The following is a 23,909-nucleotide window of genomic DNA, read 5'->3' on the forward strand; positions in this document are numbered from 1 at the left end:
GACACGAGGATCATGGGGATGTCTTTTCCGTGTTTCACAATGTCGCGATTGTAATGCTAAGTGTTTTGTAAGGTATAAAAGACGACGTTTCAGCTCACTTGTTAGAGCACCTCCCGAAAGACACTGTGTTTCGTGTCCGAAATGACAGGCTCTCCTCATGAGAAATAAATCCTGTTCTTGTGACTCCGGCTTCCAGCGCCCGTCTCTTTATTTGGTAACTATTCAGAATGGAAACTAAGAGGCGTCTTGCGCCAGCCATCCGGGCATCGATACCAGTATGGACTCACATTTTACAATTGGCGTCCCAACGCGGGGTCCATCAGTGACATGAGGTCCAGTAAGAGAGATCCAGACGATGAGGTGAATATCTAAATGATCGGAGTATACCTGCCTTGAGAGGGCCCTCGTCCGGCTGCCGATTGAATGAACTTCACCGATTCTGAACGGACCTCTCTCGAGTGACCTACTGTCCTGACTGGAATCCCACAGGAATGCTGCATAGAGTAAGAGAACGATCGGGCGCTGGAAGGGGAAGACGAAGAACTATCCGCATGGTCCGGTCCGGGTAAGATTAAGTAGGGTGTTTTTACGCCTGATTGGTAGGGTGGTTCTATCCACCTGATTGATTGATTGATTGATTGTATTGGAATCGGTATTTGTATACTGATATTGTTGTTATTGGTTCATTTAGCTTTGGATGCTACTTGAAATATTGGTTCTCTTCTTGAGAACGATACATTCTCTGTTTGCAAACGGCGGTGAATAGGAACGTTCGCCCCTCTTTGCAGCTAGAGAAGGGTAGGTAATGCAGACTTTTGTCCCCGTTGTAATCCGTCATGCCTACTTTTCTCCCCACTGATTGTTTGGAATCGATTAATAATCGATTGTTGCTCTTTGAGATCTTCCCTGTCTACAAACAGAGACGAGTAGAAATATTCTGTCTTCCTTTATGGATAGCGAAGGGCAGGTAATGCAGACGTTTGTCCCCGTTGTAATCCGTCATGCCTGTTTTTCTCCCCACTGATTGATTGGTTGCCTGGACATTGTTGTTCCAGGAATTGTTTCGTTTGAGGTATTTTCTATTTACAAACAACGTGGAATAGAAATATTCTGTCTAGTCTTTGCAAGTAGTAAAGGTTAGGTTATGCCCCTTTGTGAATTCGTCAGTCCTACCCACTCCCCACTGATTGTTTATTTGGGGGGTAGCTCGCATGGTCCGTCCAGGAGGCTACCCTTATGGAGGACATATGCTCCCCACTCATGGGCCATTTAGTGGAAGTAGGCCATCTGGTCCGTCCAGGAGGCTACCCTAGTAAGTGGAAGTACATCGTTTGGTCTGTCCAGGATGATACCCTAATGAAGGAATATATGTTCCCCTTTTGATCGATAATCTCGTTCCACCCCGGACCATTTATTGGAGGTAACTCGTCTGGTCCGTCCAGGAGTGCCCCTAATGAAAAGGACACATAAAAATATGAAGTGATCACCGTACCCTATTAACAAGAAACTTTAGCTCGAAACACGCTAAGGAAAAGAAGAATAAAAATAAAAAGAAATCAGGCTAAGTCAGTAACCCCCTGATGAGCTTTTGACTTCACTAAAAATAAGAAACATTAGAAACAGTTCGTAATAAGAAATATAAAATGGCGAAAAATTTGACAGCAAGACAGCCACGAGGTAGCTAGGTTCCGCTGCCTACTCCTGCTCCAAACATGTCTGCCTCATTGCCCACCACGCCCAAATAACGGTCACATGAAATAGATACAAATCAATAGGTACCTACCCCCATTCCGGAAACTCCCGAAGTGCAACAGGTCCGCGGTTACGCCCATCCGGAAGGCGAGGCCTCGAGGCATGCGGGGCTCGCCTGGCCGCAGTCGGAAGGGGAGGCTGTGGGGCGGACGGCCCAGAAAACCGTGATGGCCTCTCCTTCTCTCCTCTCCTGCTGCCCTGCAGGCCACGGGGGGGGGGGGCTGTCTTGCCTCAGCCACCGACCACCCCCCCCCCCCTTTCTCTCTCTTGCCTGGTCCGGCCCGCAAAGAAGGCCGAAGCCAAAGCGAGGACGGCGGCGCTTACAGGTAGTCCCGCCACATGTCGACGCCTGGACAATTGCAGGTAGTCCCGCCACATGTCGACGCCTGGACAATCGCAAGTAGTCCCGCCACATGTCAACCCCTGGAGAGTTTCAGGTAATCCCGCCACATGTCAAAAGGGGGGGGGGGCTGTCTTGCCTCAGCCACCGACCCCCCCCCCATCTTCAATAGCCGGCACGGCCAATATCGAAGCGGCGGAGCCGAGGATCGGCGCGGGGTCGCTGGAAGGGGGAGGTGGCGCGAACGAGCCTCCCCCACCTCCCTCCAGGTGGAGGCTTCCAGCGACACCCCAACGCTCTTACTTAAAGAGGGTCCACATCGAAAAGCGGTCTTTTGCCCGGGACGGGCACACGCCCCATGCCTTCTCTCCTCAACTTTGAAGATTCTATGAGAGCCGGGGGGCCCCCCGACCCCTCTGCATGGGCGCCCCCGTCCCCCTCACTGGGACCCGCGACATCGACGCACTCCTGCCGGCGCCAGCCTCAGTTTGGAAATGGCTAAAAACACAGCCAAGGTACAGACTTGTTCAGTTCCGGTGGAACACCAGAATGACCCGGTAGGAAAATTGTTGCCGCCCTCCCCACTCTTTGACTGATGGTCCAAATTGTTAGACTGTTACCACATTGCGAAAAACTTTTTGAACTTCCAACGGAAGGTTCTGGTTCCAACCATGAGTCATTGGAGACATTCTGACTATACCGGAACCTGCCTGACCTCGCCCAAAATGGCGCCGATACACGAAACGAAACTTTCGAACTCCCTGTTCACCCGGATTGCTCGAATATTGATGCTCTGAGATATGTATGCATTTTTGGACAATGAAAGTCGATAAGATGGATAGTGATTATGTGCTTAGAGAAGAAAGCAATACAGATATTGATCATGTGTTTGGACAATGAACTGATTTAGGGTGGGTACTAATTATGATTGGGAACAATGAATTGGTATAATTTAGGCACTGAATGAGCATTTGGATAATGAATTAATGAATTAATTGAAAAACTGAATTCTTGATATGCATCATGCTTGCTCTGTAGGAAAGTTCGATACGATTTTATTGCACTGCCGCACTTTATGCAATGAACTGCCACCAACTTCGTTCTTCTTATGTACAGTTCCAATCTGCTCCGTGGCCGGTCCACTGGGTTGTAGGCCTGTATTTATACACCAGCACTTTTTATTAAAAGTATTTTTGAAAAAGAAAGCATAGTTGTAGCGGTTGCATTAATGAGTTTTGAATGTATTACTACTGTGAGCAACGAGAAAGTATGATGAAGGCTGAAGGTTAAAAAGGACCCGATATTTAGCAGCTACATTATGTGTCACAGGCAGCCGGAAAAGTGTTTTAGAAGCCTCAAAACGACACCCCAGAAATGCCACCTAACCACCACCCTTACACACAACCAAAAGGGGTCGCGACCAAGTAACTCATGTAGATACGCAGATCGTCAATGATTATCTATCTGACATTACTGGTCCCTCTGGGCTTAAACGCCGAGATGGTAAAGAAATGCACTACGTGGAGATAGGTCGAGTATGTGGTAGGTAAAAACATTTTCGGATTACTGCATGCTGATGTGGTTTGAATGCTGCCCCCCCACCCCTTCTTTCTCCTCCCTTCTGCAGGTCGCGTTGGAACATCGGCTGAAGTATGGGAGAACGATGATCGAACCACCGACGAAAAAGGGAAGGAGGGAATATGAGCATAGTCCTTATGACGATAAGTTTTTAAAAGACGTAGACTTAAACATGACTGTTCCTCCTTAGAACATAGCGACTGGGAGGATGGACTGACATAGAGACTTGACGGGTACTGCATGACGAAAATTGACTCGAAATAACACGTTAGAGAATGTAACTAGACGTTTGACTAGGTAGGGACAGGACAAAAGAAAAGTGCACGGGTAAGGGTTACCAAGACTGCACCCGTCTGGGAAGTTAGAAATGTTGCTGATGTTCAAAATGTACTGCCCCCCCCTTCTCACACTCTTATAGATCTAGCCAAGCTGCCCGACTGTTCCCCCGATCAATACTTGCCGTTGCATCAGCCTGGAGAACTTCCCACCAAAGGAAGGAACTGAAAAATAGTTTAAGATCCAACCATGGGTAAATAGCGCGACCAGGTTCATTTCTGATCGACTAACCGAGGTGTAAGTATTGGCAATTGAGAACGCTCGGAGAGATAACAAGCGAGAGGGAAAAGGAGGGAAAGGTAAAAAGAGCTAAGCACGTAGGTAAATAGGACAGTAAAGATACGAAGGATATAAAAAAAATATATAGACCTTGTTGGCCAACTGTTGTTTTCTGTTTTGTTGTGAATGTCTTATATATGTAATTCAGGTACTGTCTTCCTTCGTCTGAGTTTGTGTGTGTGTGTACTGTAGGGGTTTATGTTCTTTCTTTGTTTGCGTCTCTCCGTTACCTGACCCCCTACTGTTCTGTGTTGTGAACGCACTAAATGACCTATTTTTGTACACGTCTCTCCCTTTCTCTATCTCTCTCCCTCACTCTGTCTCTCTCTCTCTCTCTACATGTCATACGTGTACCAAATGGCTCGTTTAGATTGCGGACGACTCTCACTCTCTATGAGAGTCTCCCTTTCCTCTTCCTTTTTATGGTAAAATCGTGCCTCGCTGGCACCAGTCTGATTGGATACTTATTGAACGCGAAGGTGTTCAGCGAAATTGACAGAAACTAAAATGATTGTACCTCGCCATGCTACTACCTCTCCTTTCTACAAAATGAATGAACTCGAATTGGCTAAGAAAGAAAGGACAGGTAAGACGACTACGGCCCCCAAATCTGGCCCTCTTAAAAGGGGAACTATATGTCAATGGCACCCTATTTTTATTGTTGTTAGAAAAAAGCGTCAATGTCTAGATTGACCCCCAATGCCCAGATTGTCCCACTCCCTTTGCACCCAAGCGCTAATGCCCGAAGCATCCCCGCCCCATTTGATTGACCCCAGCTGCTGTCCCGGATATAAACATGATGACCATGAGTAACTGTCGTCCCTCGAGAAAAACCTGTTTTACGTGACTCTCGATGATAGCGCCCCCGCCCTGTTTGAAAAGGTTAGCCAGCCTTGAAGGGAAATGTTAGACTGTTAAAGGCTCGGGTTTTAAAGGCAAGTCTCCACTGGAAGCTCCAAAATGTTGAAATTGATGAAATGTGCAGTTGATGGGAATATTATTTCTATACATTTATGTCATGAATAGACGATGAATAAACTTGGCATGAACTAAGTAGGAATGCCGACATATGCACTGCTTGGTAATAGACCTCTGACTGTGACCGATGAGCGTATCTCCCAAGTGCGTAGGATTAAGGGAGGAGTTCACATGCATAAATGTCTTCGTCTGCCAGTTCTCTAAAAGCTTGTTTTGTACCTATTCAAAGATTCACGATCACCGGAGGAGAAGGGTCGGACGTGATGTACAGCCTAGCTGCAGATCTTGAGACACATGTGACCTCGACCAAAGGTGGAGGTGCAGAGCAACAAGATGCGGGACGAGACAGCAATTTCAAACGTGGAAAATGAAACTTGACGGGCTGCCCTGAAGCCCTCCGTCTGCTAACCCACGTGTGCCTGGAGTCTCCGTCCCCCTTCTTTGGGCCCGATTGATGGGCCTGCCTGCTTGTTATCCTTTGCTCCCCTGGTCCCTTTTGTGTGTCCCAGGAACTCTGACCCAACTCCGCTCTCTCTCCTATCGACTATTTGAACCACACCCACCCTCTTTTCCATGTGACTTCACGCCAAAAGGAACGGCATTCAAGTGGAAATAGGGTGTTGCCACGGAAATATAGGTGCCGAGCATTATTCCATTTTCCCGCTCCTCTCCCTGTAAGCACCATGAATACCGTAAACTATTGACCGCATCACTCTGCCAGTAAAAGCCCGCACCCATATGTACATGACAGCCATTTTAGGCACCCTGGCCTTTTTCCTGCTCATTAGAATCACCGGCTTCCCTTCTGCGCGTATCTGAACCCCCCTCCCTCTCTCACATGCATAGACTATGAAACCCTCTCCCTCTGCGCGACCCTGCCCTGAAAGGCAACCCTCCTGCTTGACCCACGCAAACCCCCCATTCCCTCTTGAAGAGGCATCCTTCGCCTTAGCTGACGTAGCCCTCCCCAGCTGCACCTGACTGCCCCCGCTCTCTCTCGCACGAGTCATAAGACATCTCTCTCTCTCTGTGCGACTCTGTCCCTGTACACACCCTGGCTCCCCCTCCCTTCTCCCTCACACGGGCAAGTCATAAACCTTCTTCTTCTGCAAAACCCTGTCCTTGGGAGTCACGGCCGCGCCTGACCAGCACCTCCTCTCCTTTCATGAATAACCCATCTGTTAGTAAACCCTCCCTCCGCGATTGACTGTCCACACATGTCTGAGGTCATCGCCTAAGCCAGGAGATACTGTTTACTGCTTATTGTATGGAATCACTCCTCTTCAAAGGACCCACTATTGATCCTGGGCACCCCACCCCCTGGGCTATGATCAGGCGCACACATCCTAAAAGTTGGCGGAACACCCAGCTGCGTGATTACCCTCCCCTCTTATCAGCAGGTCAAGGGTCCCTATTGTGAACATATGTGGGGTAGGATTGACACGAGGATCATGGGGATGTCTTTTCCGTGTTTCACAATGTCGCGATTGTAATGCTAAGTGTTTTGTAAGGTATAAAAGACGACGTTTCAGCTCACTTGTTAGAGCACCTCCCGAAAGACACTGTGTTTCGTGTCCGAAATGACAGGCTCTCCTCATGAGAAATAAATCCTGTTCTTGTGACTCCGGCTTCCAGCGCCCGTCTCTTTATTTTGGTAACTATTCAGAATGGGAACTAAGAGGCGACTTGCGCCAGCCATCCGGGCATCGATACTAGTATGGACTCACATTTTACAACCCCTTTCCTGAAAGTACACTGCAAGTGGTTCCGGTGTTTCTGGACCGCCTCTGGGCTGCTTGCACTACTACTGAATCTGCCTTTGAAGTCCCACTAGACAGACTAGTGTGTGGTCTGGTGCTTTATATTTCGTCTTCAGTTTGGGTACCACTGTTGCCACAGTCAATGGTTTCTGTAATAAGTTTATGCCTCCTTGTCACAGATGGTCCACTAAAGGGATTGCCTTGACAACTCTTCTAGGTGGCTCTCTGTAGTCGTATGAAAATAAATCTCTTTCTTTAGTTTCCACTAGGAGGTCAAAGCTTTTTCACACCGTTACTTCCAGCATATGGAATTTTTAAATGCCGCCCAATTGACAGTCTACTGGGGGGTGTTGGTGGTTCCGCTGTTGGTAGTACGTAACTGACCAATTTATTACCTCTTGCCCTTGAGGGCTCTGGGAGCTTGCCTTCGTTTATGTCTGAATATTGGTCGTCATAAGATGTATTTATTTGTAGTGGTTTTGGTGGGATATCCGTGAAATATTGAACAATAATGGCCTTGCTGTACTGGGTTCCAGGGCATGGAATCAGCTTCCACTGCAGCTTCGTCAAATCCATTCAGAGAGCCAGTTCAGGAAAGCCCTGAAAACTTGGATTTTCAGACTTACTTATACCGCCAGTAAAGCCTTGGTGTAAATGCGCAGGATCTCTCAAATATCCAACAGTCAGCAGGCTATATATAGTCAGTAGGGCTCAGCTGAAGTGGAAACGTCAGGGTCTATACTTCCCCTGTATTTCCAGTGGGATGAAGGTTGATTGTGCAGAACTGTTGATGGTTGCTAACCTGATTCCATTGAAAAGTAGGTATACCAGTTTGTTACCATGTGCCTCAGGTCCTTGATAAGGTTTACTAGCACTTGCATCATCGATATTTCATGGTATTTTTCATTATCTGCCTCATAAGGATCGTATAGGTGGCCATAGTAGGCATATTCATCAGCCCAACCTTGCTTCTGATATCTGGGATAGGTATTGTGAAAGAATGGCTGGCAAATGTCATGATCTTTTTTAGGTGAAAGTGCATGTTTCTCTTCTATATCCTGATATTTTATTTTCACGTGCCATGGAGTGATAGCCCTCTTTATGGGACAGAACGATCTTATAATTTAATGAAGGTATTTTGCTGCTGGACATATGCCAGTAATATATCCAATGGCAGAATTGCTTGTTGACAGAGAAAGTATCCATGGGTTATGATCAAAGGCTTCAACAATAGGACCTTCATGGACAGTGCTTCCAGCAACAGAACAGGTGACGACGGGTTGGACAGAGACTGTGTCGACAAGTAGTCTTTGGGGTTTTTTGTCGATGGGGCTCTTACAGGCAACTGTGTGGATGGAGTCCTTCCAGATTATGGTATCAAAGACCTAAAAGATCATTTTAGGAGTTGCTGTCTACAGACTAGTTGTCGATGCTTCTCTCTTATTCAGCCCTCGGCTCAAGTGATGTTCTACAATTTTTTGGGCGGCTTTTTATATATTTTCTCTTTAGCCTCTTTTGGGAAGTCAGAGTTCCTTCTTCTGCTAATTTCCCTATTGCTCTTTGTTGCTTTCAAATGGCATATTTATCACATTTTTCTCCTTTAGGGCAAATAACTTGACAATGATTCATCTACTAAGGAACAGCTTTCATTTGCTTTTGCCTTTTGTAGCCACCTCAAAAGTCTTCCCACATGGTCTTTGAGGGTTTTGGCTGAAAATGGCCTGGAAATTTTGTAGTCCCTTGACATATGGTCAGGGTGAAGGTATTTAATGCATTTTCTATGGGGGCCATTGGAAAACACCCTCATTTTCCCACATCACATCCCTTGAACCAGCTTGTTTTAGATGATTTTTCAGTCTCAAAATGTAATGGAAATGGCCAATTTCAGAGGTAGTAGAGAAGTGTCTCGATACAAACCACTTAAGAAAGTGGCAGAAGTCAAATCTATCAAGAAAAACTGGACTTCTCTGTCATAGGATAGAGCAGAGCCCCTGGACCTCCTTTATACACATCATGCAGTAGGAATCTGAGGTGAGGTGACCTCTAGGAAGAATGAGGGTTGGGGAACTCTCACTGGATGGGGTGAAGTTAGGGCCCTTTCCAAAGTCGTGAGTGTGCTACTTAAGTGGCCCTGTTTTAGTTACTTTTCCATCTGATAGACTTATATTGCTGTTTTGAAGTTACAGTGGACTCCCACCCTGATGATGAGAATGATTTAAGCATGTGAATCTATGACAGATCTAACACTGAAGAACAGAAGAATGCTCAAGGTGAGTGGGCAGACGAGTGTAAAGAGTCTGCCCAATTGTGTAAGAAAAGTCTTGCAAAAAGCAATAAAATTGTAAAGCAGCTAAAAACAAAAGCCTAATTCGAGCAAACTAAATTAAACAAGCAGAAAAAATTGAGCTACACCTATGCTTCATGGTAAAGGGGAAATATGGAACTCCAACTGAAGCAAAAAAAAAAAAACAAAGCAAAACACAGAGGAAATTTACCCATGGAACCGTGCTACCTTCCTTTTCACATTCCTTTCAGGCTGTTCTGTACCACTTGTATGCCGTAAGAAAAGAATCCTTGAACAACTTCGCAAGTGCTTCCAAAACAAAGAGGACCTTCAATGATGAGCATTGCCACAAAATGAAATAGTCTCATCTATAGCCAACTACATCAACAGGTTCTTATGTTCTTATGCCTTCCTGGCTCACCATTTTACAATCAACAACAGGAGCTATTGGAATTATTTAACTCTCTTTTCACAAGTTTCATAATTAGATCAGAGAGGTGTAAACCCAGCAAAATGTCTACTTTTAAAAAGCTGCGCCGCTCAAATGAAAGATGACAATATGTTTGTCAACAGATACCATAACCAACTGTTTAAATGTCCCAGGCACAGTCTTGTTTAGTCCACCCTTGTTCTGGGAAGTCCTGTAATCCTAAAATGAACAAACTAATAGGGGTGCAGGACTAGGACAGGACGAAGGCCTCCATCCTTCTTGTGCAGCAGAAAGAAGTGGGAATAGCAACCACAACCTACTATTTACTTCTGCACCATCTATGGCTCCCTTGGCGGAGCAAGCAAGCAGGTGGCATAAGTGGAGGGGTAGTCTCGAAGGGGAGGAAGGATGCCCCTCCGGACAATCTGCAGAAACCATTGGTCTGATGTTATAAGCCACCAGTGGTGCAGATGATGATGATCCCATGATGGTGAGCTGACAGACTATAATGGTTTGGAGGCTGCTGGGGAGGTGGTGGACTGGCCCGACCTCTGGTCGCCTGACCCACGAGGTCTGTGGGTACAGCGCCTCGGCCATGCAGAGGCTCGGAAGCTTGTGCGCTGCAGTGGCTTGGTGGGTAGAGACCCAGTTGGAAGCCCCTTCCGTGGCCTTGAAAGGAAGATTGGGGGTGGTGAGACACCATGGGAGGTCCAACGACCTGGCTGTAATCCTGCTATCCTTAAAGCGCTCCAGCGCTGAATCCGCCTTATCTCCGAAGAGACAGGAGTCATCAAAGGGCATGTCCATAAGCGATGCTGGGACATTCCCAGAAAAGCCAGGCATGGTGCCTCAAGACCACCGTCAATCAAACCGCTCTGCCTTGCGAGCTTATGGTATCCAGTCCACTTTGGATGGTAAACTTGCTGCAACTCTCCCATCATCAACAGCTTGGGAGAGGACAGCCGAGCCTACTCGGTGACCGTCAGCAGCACCTGCACAACCGTATCCCACAGAGTGTGGGAGTAGCGGATCAAAAGGCACGCAGTATTCACTGACCCCAGTGCCACGCTGGGGGAAGAAAACATCCTCTTGCCTAAGGTGTTGAACCTCTTGGATTCAACGGGGTGGTAGAAAATACACCATGGGAAGTGGGGCCTTGGACTACCAAGCTCTCCGCGGTAGGGTGTTGTGTGAGGAGGTTGGGGTACCCTTAAGCAGGGTGGTAGAGGCAGGCTATCATCCTGTTTACAGGAGCCGCTGTGCTAGGCTTGGACCAGGTCCCAAGCAGGACGTCTATAAAGGGTGTCATTAAAAGGGAGAAGCGGTTCTGAAGGGGACACTCCAGGCAGAAGCACCTTCGTAAAGATATTCATCTTGACTGCCACAGGGAGCAGGCTAAGGTCCAGGACCTCAGCTGTCTAACTCACCACCGTTGCAAATGACGCACCCTCCTCCGTTGCCATGGTAAGGGGATAAAACATGCCAGTATCTGAAAAAGTCATGCCACTCACTGGCTTCTGCCAAATAATCACCCCAGTCTACATTTGGATCAAAGGGCTAGTATTCTTCAGGGTCCAGTGACCCCTCACAATTCTCGATGAGTCCTAGCCCTTAAGAATAGGGCTCAGGCTCTGGCCTGGAAGGCATGGCTCCAGTTAGGGTCAGAGTCGGCGTTGGGCATAGCCCATATGGCTCCAAGTCAGAGTGAAGGATCAGGCTAGGGATGGCACCACCGGTGGGCGCTGGGAACGTCGGTATCAGGACTGCACCTGGGAAGGTGAGGTATTAGCGCCAGTCTGAATTCTTCTGTGGATCCAAGGTGGCTGACTGGCACTGGGGCCAGAGGTGCTGGTGCAGATCCAGTAGAAACACGCAGGAACTAAGGCATGCGGGCGAGAGCGGGCCACTCATAGATGAGGCGCATGGCCTCATAAAATTCATGAAGTTGAGGGGGGGGGGGGTCGCTCAGGCTTCTGGAAACTCTGGAAAGTGCAGAGCCGCCCCAGGTACAGGCTCAAACGTGTAGTCAGTCCTCGAATGTCGATGTTCCTGTGTCTCATCGGACCATGGATGCAGTGAAGTTGAAGATCTCTTCGACTTCCTGCTCTTCTTTTTGCAGTGTGTTTTACCAGAGTGACCTGATGACTTCGAGTGTGGCGAAGATTTCAGACTCTGCGACCTTCATCTCGGCCAAGTTCCAGACTGTTGTGGCATCGCTCGTCGATCCGCCAAGAGATTGAGGGACCGCTCCCTCAAGGCCTTTGGGTTGATGGTGCGGCAGTCAACACAGGTCTGAACATCGTGGGGCACGCGAGTCACCGAAAAGGCAAACAAGAAGTGGGGCTGTCACCGACATTGGTTGGTGACAGGAGGCACAGGGCTTGAAGCCAGCCTTCTTAGAGGAAATTCCTGCCACATCAGGAAAAAAACTCTTTACAAAAGAAGAAAAAAACTCTTTACAAAAGAAAAAAAGCTCATTCAAAAATTGATTGAAGGGATAGATCTCTCGGGTTTTGTGCTAATTGGTGTGGAAAGAATATAACTGATGTCAGCACACTCTGGTGGCACCTATATATGCACCACACCCACCACATCTGGCGTGGGCGGAGCAATGCGTAGCTGATCCACACCACCTTCTGGCACTACTGCTCATGAAAAAGGTTTTTGATCCAGTCTGAAGACCGGGGATAATTCTCAGGTAAGGAATCTGCGGCTAGAAGTCACTATCAGATATATATTACATTTAAAGATTTTTCCATGGTCACCGTGAGAGTGAAAAGACATTAAATGCATTTAAAGAACATTGAAAGTTGCATGACAAGGCTCTTTACAAACACATCAAGCATAATAACAGTGAATGTATTTTTGTCACTAGAGATATATGTAGAAGACATGTTTCTTACCTGCTCATAAAGGATATTTATCTTATCTCTTTCAGCTGTCAACATTTTGACATTAGATTGAATTTCCACCATGTGCTTTTCAAATCGGTCTAACATGGTCTGTAGATCATCTCTTTCCCTTATAATCTGCTTTAATTCAGAATTATATGCACCACTCTGGAAAGAAAAATGTAGGATCATTTTAACTCACTGTTTGCATATGGTCCCTCCTGAGGGAGGAGATATGTGTTGGTCTGAATTCTTCAACTAACTACATAATGACAATAATCGTTTGCCCCAGCTGGGCAGGAAGACCGTTTGACGTGCAGAGTCTTGGATCTACAATGCTCACGTTCTGGTTCTGAGCAGGACATGAGTAACTCAGTGTGAAAAGGTCTAATGGCAAGGCATTTCTCTTTTTCACTCTAATTTTGTTTTCTGCTTTTTCGTTTCCTGGATATTCCCAGATATATGTATGTTAACTAATTCCCTCCTACTGCACTGGGAGGCTTCTTTCTAGGGGTGAATCTCCTCCCTCTTATTTTAAAAATAAACACCGCAGCAAGGGGAGATTCTCAGTGACACACCTTTGCTCACTTGAAGCACTTCTCAAATTGAAAACCAAGCAGAGCGAGCAATACTGCACTTCTACAGAACAAGAAATACAAAACGGCATAATAACAACTGTTCCACATTACTTCAACTTTCTTGAATATATCATCATCAACATAACAAATTTTAAAAAATCAGCTAACTCGCCAATGCCCGGTTCGCCAAGTTTAAAAAAACCTTAGACTAAAGTCTTTCCTAGTCTCAAACACCTCCATAATGTCCATTAAATGACCAAGTGTCAGCCCAACTCACCAGCTTCGGTGTCATTAAATCTAGATTCGTCACCAAGGCACAACTGAGAGCGACATCCTCAATTCTCACAACTTCAAAAGCCTTGGAATTACGGAAACACTGCTCACTACCAGAAATCTCAGTAACAAGATCAATCTGGTTGCAGCCCCTATCAGTCGCTTACAATCTAAAGCCAACCAAAACTGACATAAACAAACTTTTCAAATCTTATAGATCAAAAACATTTGGATACCTATAGGTTGACAAATTACTTACATGTAAAATATGGCTACAAGTAAACTCCTACACTAGCTATTCCTTGCTTGTACGTGTTCATATTTCAAATGCTTTAACAATACTAAACTAATCAACAAGAAAGATACTTACAAAGTGCAAATGGAAATACAATGAAAGAGCAATTAGAACTTTCTCTAATTTGTACACTTAAAAAATGAGCTTACCTTTTCTGGAGTTGTAATGAATGGACTTTGTGATTGATTTGATGGACTATATCTTCTTTTGAATGTCTTTTGAAGATTTTCCAGTTCTTTCTTATAGTAATCTCTTTCTTCTTCTATGGTTTTTACAAATGTGTCCATACGAGATGGCGACCGGTCTCTTCGTAAAATGCCATAATGTGTCCTCATTCTCTCCAGTTCAAGTACAACTTCTCGCTCTGAACGCAAAATCAAGCAAACATTTTAATACAAACTGAGTAATAAAAATAGAAGTAAAAGGCTAACAGGGTGTGTCTTCACAAACAATTTCGTCTAAACTTACCATTCAAAATAAAGTATAGGCTTTTAACGAGCTAAGTACAATAAATAAAAAATGCACATATTAGGCATTGTTTTTAAAGGTTTGCTAGCTAAGGTTTAGCTTTAGCAGTTTAACAGAGAAAATGTCTTTAACACCAAGAAACATTAAAAAATAGTGGCGTTAGGGAAGCCTCCTTCAACCATTCATCTCTTTGAGGCGGCCCTCTTTCGTCAATACTAAAAGTCTCTTTTCCATTTGGATAAGTCCATAGTATTACTGCACATATTTTACATTTTGCAGTGGTGAATACAACGCTTGTCCATCTTGGAATCGCAGCTGCACCTAAAGAAAACAATTGCCGAAAAATGGCCAATACCGGGCAGGCACATGCCATGTTTAGCTCCTCACACTTTGCACTGAGTAACCAAGTCCGATCTAAAGGGCATCGGAACATGCCAGCTCTACGAGTGCATGTTGCTGCACAGAAGCTATGGTATCACCTGATCAGATTTGCCAGCCCTTCACATAGACTGGGGGAATATTTTTCACTGCGATGGGCACACCCAATGGTAGAACTCTAGAACATACACAGCGCCATAAACTCCGCGCAACTTCTCCAGCCCGAGGAGCAGAACAGCTCAACATGCAATCTGCGCATGTTGGGTTTGCAGGGAGGTGTGTCTGACAGGCAACAAGGCATAGTGGAATGTGGTGCTGATCTACCTGTGGCGAGTTTGGCTGATGAAACACAATGCCACAGCATAGAAAAGAAGAATCCATCTGCATTGGAGAGTAGGTGGGGTTGAGTGATGGTCTGAGTTATCTTTCCACTATGTTAGACTCCGGGTGGCAAAGTAAGGAGGAGATGAGAGATTGAGTCACAGAGGCCAATTCAGCACTGAAGGGGTGTTGTAAGTAGACAAGGGATCAATAATGAAGTACGCCAAATTTTAGTGAGCCCTAAGAGCCTGTCCAATCTCTTGTGCCCTCACACCACTGCAGGCCGCACTGCTCGCACACAGATCACTTCCTCATAGACACCATCAGCTCTTGGATGTCTCTTTACAACCTTTCTCCCACATGCCCCAAGACTGGCGCCTCCCTTCAGAGACAAGACTAAGATAAGGGCGTTAGCAACCTAGTGTGTCTCCTTGCAGTCCATCATCTGCTCCTCCTTTAGATGTACAACTTCCTCCGGATCTCAAGCAACACCCAAAAACTACCCTGCCAAGTTCTCAGTCTGCTATAATTGCAGAACCTCTTCTTTTCCACCCCCAATCTTGAAAATGAAAAAAATCAAATGACAAAAGTAGTAGTAAAAGTATGTTTATTAGACCATTGGTCTCCAAACAGAATACATATTACAATAACTAGATTAAAACATATATAAAAATGTCACGTATACTTTAAAAAGGGACGATTCCTTAAAGGGGTAGTTCCTGCCTCTCACCCGCAATGAAAAAAAAATTCGTACAGCACTACTCCCAATATGTCAGTCAACAACACAGTCAAACTTTAATGTAGGGATAGCATTCCAACCTAAACACAATTTTCAAGAGCGTGACCTACTGTAACTCCATGCCAATTTCTATCCAATCATATTTGGTTCCAACAGAGTCCTTTTTACCGCCTTCATATATTTTGCCATGGCGATTGCTATATCAAGATTTGGCATGTCAGTAAGTAGATTAATTGCTAAGAGGCGCTGAGTTATGCCATATTTTAAAAACAAAGGTCGTAAAAACAATTTCCGCTGTGACACAAATTTTTGACAGTGTAGTAAAATATGTAGATTATCGCACTTGGTAGCGGATCCACAGCGGCATTTACCATCCGGTTGTACCAATTCTGCTTTTCTATTTCCCTGAGATACCCAACAGTTAATCCCTATTCTCCATCGGAGCACTTCGGCTCTTAATCCAGCATTAGGTAGTGTATCCAAATAAGGGTACCATGTATCATTCTCCCAACTATTTATCATATAATGGCCTGACACTTTCTTTCTCAGGTATATCATATAATTTTGCCTGGATATTTCTCTTCCTGTTGTTCTAAGCTCCGCATTTGAGGCTTCAACCGACAGTGTCGCCTGGTCAAATTTTACATTTAGGCTTTTACACAGTGCGCACAATTTCATTCTAATCACATTGGCCCAATTTAAGTCGCTGTGCAAAATCTCCTCTTTGCACCATTGTGACACTTTTGTGACTTCCTTAGATCCCAATCTTTTCCAAAATCTCAAAAGGGCCACTTGTGCCTGTATGTTCCATGAAGTCACGCCTAATTCCAGACGGATTGCCTGAATCATAGAGGAGTCAGGCAGTGACATCAATGGTTTTACACATTTCCCCTCCTCAATGTCCCAATTATTCTTCCCGCTCAAATATAAAACGTTGGCCCCGTACTGCACTTGTGGGGTATCATTGCCTTATAGGCTTTCAGTAATGGTCTATGTGACATATCCCCATAGATTTGGCTAAATTTCCTTTGCCCGCATCCTAATCTATGGGCTTTGGCAGTCTGGGCTACCAGATGGATATCCCATTTTAAAGACTTTTCAAATCAAATACCAAGGTATCTGTATTCATCCACAATTTCTAGTTTGGTAGATCCCAGGTACCAATTAAAATTCTGGATTTTCTTCCCAAAACATAGGATTTTAGTTTTATCCATATTTACAGTCAGGCGTTTAGCCAATCAGTATTCATTGAAAGCAGCTAACTTCCTTTGCAATCCGAATTCCGTTTGGTCAAAGATTACCAAATCGTCGGCGTACAGCAGACAGGACAGATTTTTCCCATACATTTTGGGGCTGGCACTTCTACTCACTTCTAGAATGGATGGGAGATCAGCCAGATATATTGTAAATAGTAAGGGGGCTAATACACATCCCTGCCTTAGGCCATTCTTAGTCAATATTTTAGGTGTCAAGCCTCCGTCTGCGTCTTTGATGACTTGCGCCCAGTTTTGTTTGTGTAGCTCCTGGATAATTTTCAAGAGCCCCTCAGGGATATTAAGTTTTCTTAATGACTCCCACAGGCATCTCCTGTCTACTAGGTCGAATGCCGAGCGGATGTCTACGAAGCAGCAGCATAACTTCCCCTGCTTTTCCACAGACTTCCTCGCCACAGCCCACAGTGCGAAGCAGTGATCGATCGTGGAATGCCCCTTCTTGAAACCTCCTTGCTCCACTGGCACGATTGACCGCCGTTCCGCCGAGTCATTCAAACTGCCCAAAATTATTTTGGAGAATACCTTTTGCCCAATATCCAGCAAATTATTACGTCTATAGTTTTTGGGCGCTTATCTGTCACCCTTCTTGTGGATGGGTCTAATTACTGCTCCCCTCCACTTTTCGGGGATCATGCCTGACTCCAATATAGCCAAAAACATACAGGAGAAAAATTCCGCACACCAATCTTGCTGGGATTTTATAATAATTGCTGGCAGATTATCAGGACCTGCAGCACGGGTTAGGTTTAAGTTTCTTACGTTTGAATGTACCTTTTCTGTTGTGAATAAAGGTTTTAGATCTACCACCGCCTCCATCCAGGGACCAATATCCCCACCTGCTTCTTCAGCATATGTTCCATATAACTCACCTAGATATTCTTCCCAAGCGGCTTCCTCTACTACACAGGGCATAGCCCCATTAGCCTGTCCTGATGCTTCCTTTATCAAATTCCAAAACGTACGCACGTTTTTAGATTCAATAGTTTCCAGCAAGTTAGCCCAGCATTTCTCTTTGAATACCCTCTTCAGGTTTCTAACTAACGTTTTATACTCCTTCCTCATGTCACTTAAATTTTTATGCCTTATAGGATCATATTTTTTTCTCAGGCTTCTTTCTTCTCTTCTTATTTCTCTTTTCTTGTTTAGACACTCCTCATTAAACCAACTTGGCTGTTTGGCTTGCTTTGATTGTTTGGTAGTGGTACATGAGTTCTTGCTTTTTAGGTCTACTTTAAGGCACTGCACCATTTCTTTGATCTTTTTCTCGAACCAAGGCACTTTCTTAGTCCTAGCATCTTCCAAACCCACTTTATGTTGAAATCCTGCTAACTTTTCAATATATTGCTCGGTTAGTCTTGTTGTCAGCCGTTTAGGGTACTCTACTTCTTGAGGGAGCACCAATTCTCTAGAGCTTAGGGGTCCCCATGCTAATGCGAATTGCAAAATATTGTGGTCACTACCGTCACAAGGAGTTATCTGAAACCCCTTGAGAAGGTCAAAATTCCACGCATAAATGAATACATAATCAATCGGGCAAAGTTGGGAACCACACTTGAAGGTCTGTTTTGACGGGCAGTCTGTTTTGACGGGCAGTCTGTTTCCCATCTGCCGTTTAAGCAGAACAATCCTTTTTGCCCCAGAAATTTGCCCAACTTCATGTCTTGTTTAGAGATTATACAATTTGGAAACGTCGCTGGGGGTATAATCTTTGAACTCAAGAGGTCTTTAAACCATTGATCATATCTCAAGGGGTTCAATTTATGATTGAAATCACCCATTACAATTATTGCATAATTTCCACACTTTTCACACAATATATCTAGGTCATATTCAAAACATCTCATTTCACTCTCATAGTCTTCATTTGATCCCCATTGAATGTAAACATTTACAATTATCATGTGATCATACAAGCCTTCCGAGCCCAGCAGAGATACATCACTGACCAGTAACCATTTGCAAGTCGTATGTACAATCATGACCCTTTTAGCTATCTTAGTCGAGACAAGCGTCATAATGCCCCCTGCGGGACGACCAAATCTTTTCTTGACAACGGATCAATAATTAAGTATGCCAAATTTTAGTGAGCCCGAAGAGCCTGTCTAATCTCTTGTGCCCTCACACCACTGCAGGCCGCACTGCTCCCACAAAGATCACTTCCTCATAGACACCACCAGCTCTTGCATGTCTCTTCACAACCTTTTTCCCACATGCCCCAAGACTGGCGCCTCCCTTCAGAGACAAGACTAAGATAAGGGCGTTAGCAACCTAGTGTGTCTCCTAGCAGTCCATCATCTGCTCCTCCTTTAGATGTACAACTTCCTCCGGAACTCAAGCAACACCCAAAAACTACCCTGCCAAGTTCTCAGACTGCTATAAATGCAGAACCTCTTCTTTTCCGCCCCCAATCCTGAAAATGAAAAAAATCAAATGACAAAAGCATCACAGCATTATTCCTGGTGAAAGGAAGAATACAATGAGGCTCATGTGTGAGAAAGTGGATTCACCAGTATCTGCCCGAATACATATATCTGTACTATGAAAATACTAATGATCCTGTTTTTTTAGAACTGCTTCAAGAACGCCGAAAACTGTAACATTCTTGCATACCTGCATGCACGTTTAACGTACTGCAGCCATAAAACTCGAAGTTGTACAATTATAAATGTACTGAACAGTGTTAGTAAAGTCTAGCCTCGGTCTGAGATTGGCACAACGGAGCAAGGATTTGAAAATAGTGCAGTCAGTTCCTGTTAAAGCTTCTTGTTTCATGTTGTCAAGGTATTCTCACGTTCCTTCCCACGAGAAGATCCTGGCAGCTGCTCGTTAATCATTATCTTCAAGTTCTTCCTTCATAATGTGGTCTCGCTTCTATTCACTTGCATAGAATGAAAGCATAAAAACATGTGTAAAAAAATGTATGCATTTTAGCAATATATGCTCCAACTGGTAAATGGAAAAGCACTTGCCCAGTAAAATGCAATTGCCTTGCATTATTTTGGCTTTCTTGACAGCTATTTTGCATTAAATGCATGTTAAACTTTACAGGCTGTTCGAAATGGGGGTCTCTAGTTGGCAGAGGTAGGTACCTTTGTCCAAATAGGGACCCTTGCTTCTAGTCAGGTTAAGGGGAATACACACTTTAGATAACCCCTGCTCAACCTATGGGTAGCTTGGCACGAGTAAATAGGCCTATCCCAAAGGCAATGTGTAAAGTATTTGTACTCAAAACACATAGCAATACAGTGATAATACCACAAATGGACACCACACCAGTTTAGAAAAATAAAGTACCTTTATCCAAACTCAACAAGGCCAAAACGACAAAACAATCCAACATACAAGTATTAATAGAATGACTTTAAAAAGGTTTTAGGAAACTGGGTCCATAGAAAACTATAGATGCATGATTTCTCTCAAAGTAAATGTAGTTGCGACAAAATTCTCAAGGCCAAACAGCTGCAGCGATGGGAGGCGTCAAAAAACAAAGAGATGTGTAGTTTCCTGAGACTTTGGGGATGCGATGCAACATTTCTACTGCACGCAGGAGAGCGATGCATCGGTCTGTAGGGGGAAATTGATGCATCGATTCTGAGGCTACTCCGTTCCGCAGGTGATGCGTCAGGAAAACTTGCCACACAGGTACGATGTGTGGAAATCCGGGATGCTTCGGCTATCAATGCATCAGCATGGAGCGGCGCTGCGGCGGTTTCTCCAGCCGCGACCCCTCGATGCTTTAGTTCTTGCAGCAGCGGCAGGCGCTGAGTCAGTTTCGGCAGCGGCACGGCGATGAGTGAAAAACTGCTGCAATTAGAGCGATGCATCGATTTTCTTGTAGTTGCGTTGCTTTTCCAGCTCCCAACAGCAGAAACAACCCCCAGAGGCCAAATACAGTCAGAGGCACCTCATGGCAGGTCAGAACTCCCAGCAGGGGAGCTGAGGGTAAAGTCTTTGTGTCCCTGACACTTCAAACCACAAAACAGGAGGCAAGCTCTACTCAAGACCTTGGAGATCTTCTTCAAGAAGGGGGACACAGCACACAGCAAAGTCCTTCTCCTTTCCTTGGCAGAAACAACTACTGCAGGCCAACCCCAGACACACAGCAACGGGGAAGTACTTATGCTCAGTTTCTCCAGCTCTTCTCCTTGGCAAAGGTTCCTCTTGATTCCAGAAGCAGTCTAAAGTGCAGGGGTTTAAGGTCTAATACTTACACCCCAAAATGTCATTGTTCTCTTTGTACAAGGGCCTCTGAGCCCAGTCCAAACGTGTTCTGTCCTCACTGGTGAAGCATAACCATAGGATGTGGAGACAGTGCAAGGGAGACAGGCCCTGTTCAGGTGCAAGGAAATCTCCTCCCACTACTCTAAAATTAAACTAGGATCTATTCAGCCCAGCTCTGATGCATCCAGGAAGGGCCAGGCACACCTCAATCCTCCCTCTCCCCCGGTGGCTGCCTACAGTGAATGCACATCCTTAGCCCCTGTCACTAAAAAAAAAACAGACAGTCAATACACAAACAGGCAGAGGCACACAGAATGGTTAAACAAGAAAATGTCTACTTTCTCCAAGTACAATAAAAGAAAACCTGGCTATCAAGTGGCACTTTCAATGCTCAGAATTTAATAAAACACCTTTTCGTAAAGATGTTTTTTAAAAAACATCTTTACTAAAAGATGTGTTATTAAATTCTGAGTTCAGACAGCCTAAACACTATTTCTCTATTTTGTTCAAATGTGAAGTTATATTTATAAGATGTTATAAATAAACTCCCATTCTGTCCTATGGGGCAAGATAGCCTTTCATTAGTGAAAAACGAAATTGGCAGTATTAAATTATCAGGACATGATACTCACACCAGTACATGACCTTTCACATACACTGCACCCTGCCAAGGGAGGGGACCTTGGACCTACCATACGGATACCATACATGTAAGAAAAGGGAAGGTTAGGGCCTGGCAAGTGGGTGAACGTGCCAAGTCGAAATGGGAGGTAACAACTGCGCACAGACACTGTAGTGGCAGGCCTGAGTTTCCTTTTCAGAGCTACACATGTGGGTGGCACAATCAGTGCTACAAGACCCACTAGTAGAATTTGATTTACAGGCCCTGGCACACTTCAGTACACTTCACTTGGGACTAACTAGTAAATCCAACATGCCAATCAGGGCCAACCAATTGTAACAACAATTTACACAGGGAGCACTTGCACTTTGAAACTGATCAGCAGTGGCAAAGTGCCCAAAGCATTTAAGCCAGCAAAAACAAAATCCAGCACAGCATCAGAAATACAGGAGGTAGAGGTAAAAGGTCAGGGGAAACCACACCAAAGATGCTAAGTCTAACACAGGCTATCACAAGTGTTGTGGTTTTCTTTTTTTTAGATGTGCAAGAAAGAAAGGTGTAATGTGCAAAGGATTTAGGGCCTGATGTAGTAAGACCTGGTCGCAATTTGCAACCATTTATTTTGTGACTAGTGTGGTAATTTGCGAACCGACTTATGTTCCAATAAGTTAGATTTCAAATTACCGATTCGTAGTGAGTTACAATTCGACCTACCTCATGAATATTAATGCAACCACTGGGAATTGCAATCATCAAAGGGATCGTGGCATGCTGGGGTCAGTTTTTTTTTAAACAATCCCATAAAGGAAATGGAACTGTGTTTAAAAAGAACACTATCTTTGATTTTTTTTGTTTGTTTAAGAGGACACAGTGGTCCCATGGACCAAAGCCTCCTCTGAAACAAACTTTTTTTTTATATATCTACAAAGGGGAAGAGGATCCCAAGTTTGTAGTTGGCAAAGTATTAATGTTTTGTGACCGTTATATAGTTGAAAATCATTCATAGATTCCATTTTGGTATTTTGAAGGGATGTCCTAACCACGCAACTTCCAAATACCGAATCAGTATTTGGTTGGAGACCCAAATTGCGATTCGGTAATGTGTTAATGGAAAGCAGTTTGGGTTTCATACATACTAAATGCCTTCTTTGGCAGTTGCAAACCAGACGATTCTGCAAACCGTCTCATTGCAAATGCAGAAAAGCTTAGTACATCTGGCTCTTATTGTTAGTGAAGTGGAGATCACCTCTAACAAAGGGCTTCACTAGTATACTTGCTTTCTATGATACTACCTATTGTTGTATTGTGTTTTGTGAATTGCTGTGCTGGTGCCTCCAGTGGTGTGCAAATCCTCGTATTTCTTCAAGCTTGGTCTCTTGTCATGACCCCCTTCCTTGCTCTGCTGCAGATAGACTTGGCCTTTTGTGTGCTATGCTTTCGGGATTTTTCTTTGTGTGCCAAGGAGACGATATTTGTATTTACAGAAGCACTCCCCAACAACTTTTAGGCAACCCTGATACAACAGCTAGATGAGCTGAGGAGACCATTTTATTTGTGATTTGAGAAGCACTTTATTTGTTCCACTGCACTTGTCTGTAATGTCTAAGCATGCCAGACTCTTTCCTTATGTGGCGCATTTTTTAGCTCCTTAGGAATTCTGCTTGGATAGATTAAGGAGCTTAGATCTGCTTACATGATCCAACACCACTTTTTTAGTTAAAGTATATATCGTTTGTTGCTGGAATTTCTTATTTCGTATGTAATCACTGCACCCGCTGCGCAAATCTGCTTTGCACTAGCTCCATTTATTGAATTTAGCAAGTACGGCTTTAGCATGCCAACACATGCAAATAGCCTTTCTGCATGTTTGTCCCTGCATGTGTTAAAAAGCTAGTTCTAATGCTCAGGTTTATATTTCCTTGTGGTTACATGTATTAATCTGCATTATAATGAGTGTGAAACTATACTGGACTCTCAAAATATATGTCCGACTATATGCCTTGAATGCCCAAAAATGGCCTGTTTGAAATTTGTGATATCCTCAAGTCCACCTTCAATACAAATACATATGCACAAGAAACCACAGTCAAACATATTATTCTTAGCAGCAAC

General features: G+C 44.6%; 1 protein-coding gene across 1 annotated transcript in view; it reads right to left on the reverse strand.

Annotated features, from left to right (window-relative positions):
* CEP135 (centrosomal protein 135) overlaps window positions 1-23,909 on the reverse strand; it is a 434,096-nt gene that overhangs the window by 273,332 nt on the left and 136,855 nt on the right. Inside the window, exons 11-12 of the mRNA XM_086962622.1 lie at window positions 13,924-14,138; window positions 12,641-12,796 (exon numbers count right to left, since the gene is read on the reverse strand). Of these exons, the coding sequence (XP_086818748.1) occupies window positions 12,641-12,796; window positions 13,924-14,138 (371 nt within the window). The remainder of the gene's footprint in view (window positions 1-12,640; window positions 12,797-13,923; window positions 14,139-23,909) is intronic.

The sequence above is a fragment of the Lissotriton vulgaris genome, chromosome 3_1, assembly GCF_964263255.1.
Source record: "Lissotriton vulgaris chromosome 3_1, aLisVul1.2, whole genome shotgun sequence".
Lineage (NCBI taxonomy): Eukaryota > Metazoa > Chordata > Amphibia > Caudata > Salamandridae > Lissotriton > Lissotriton vulgaris.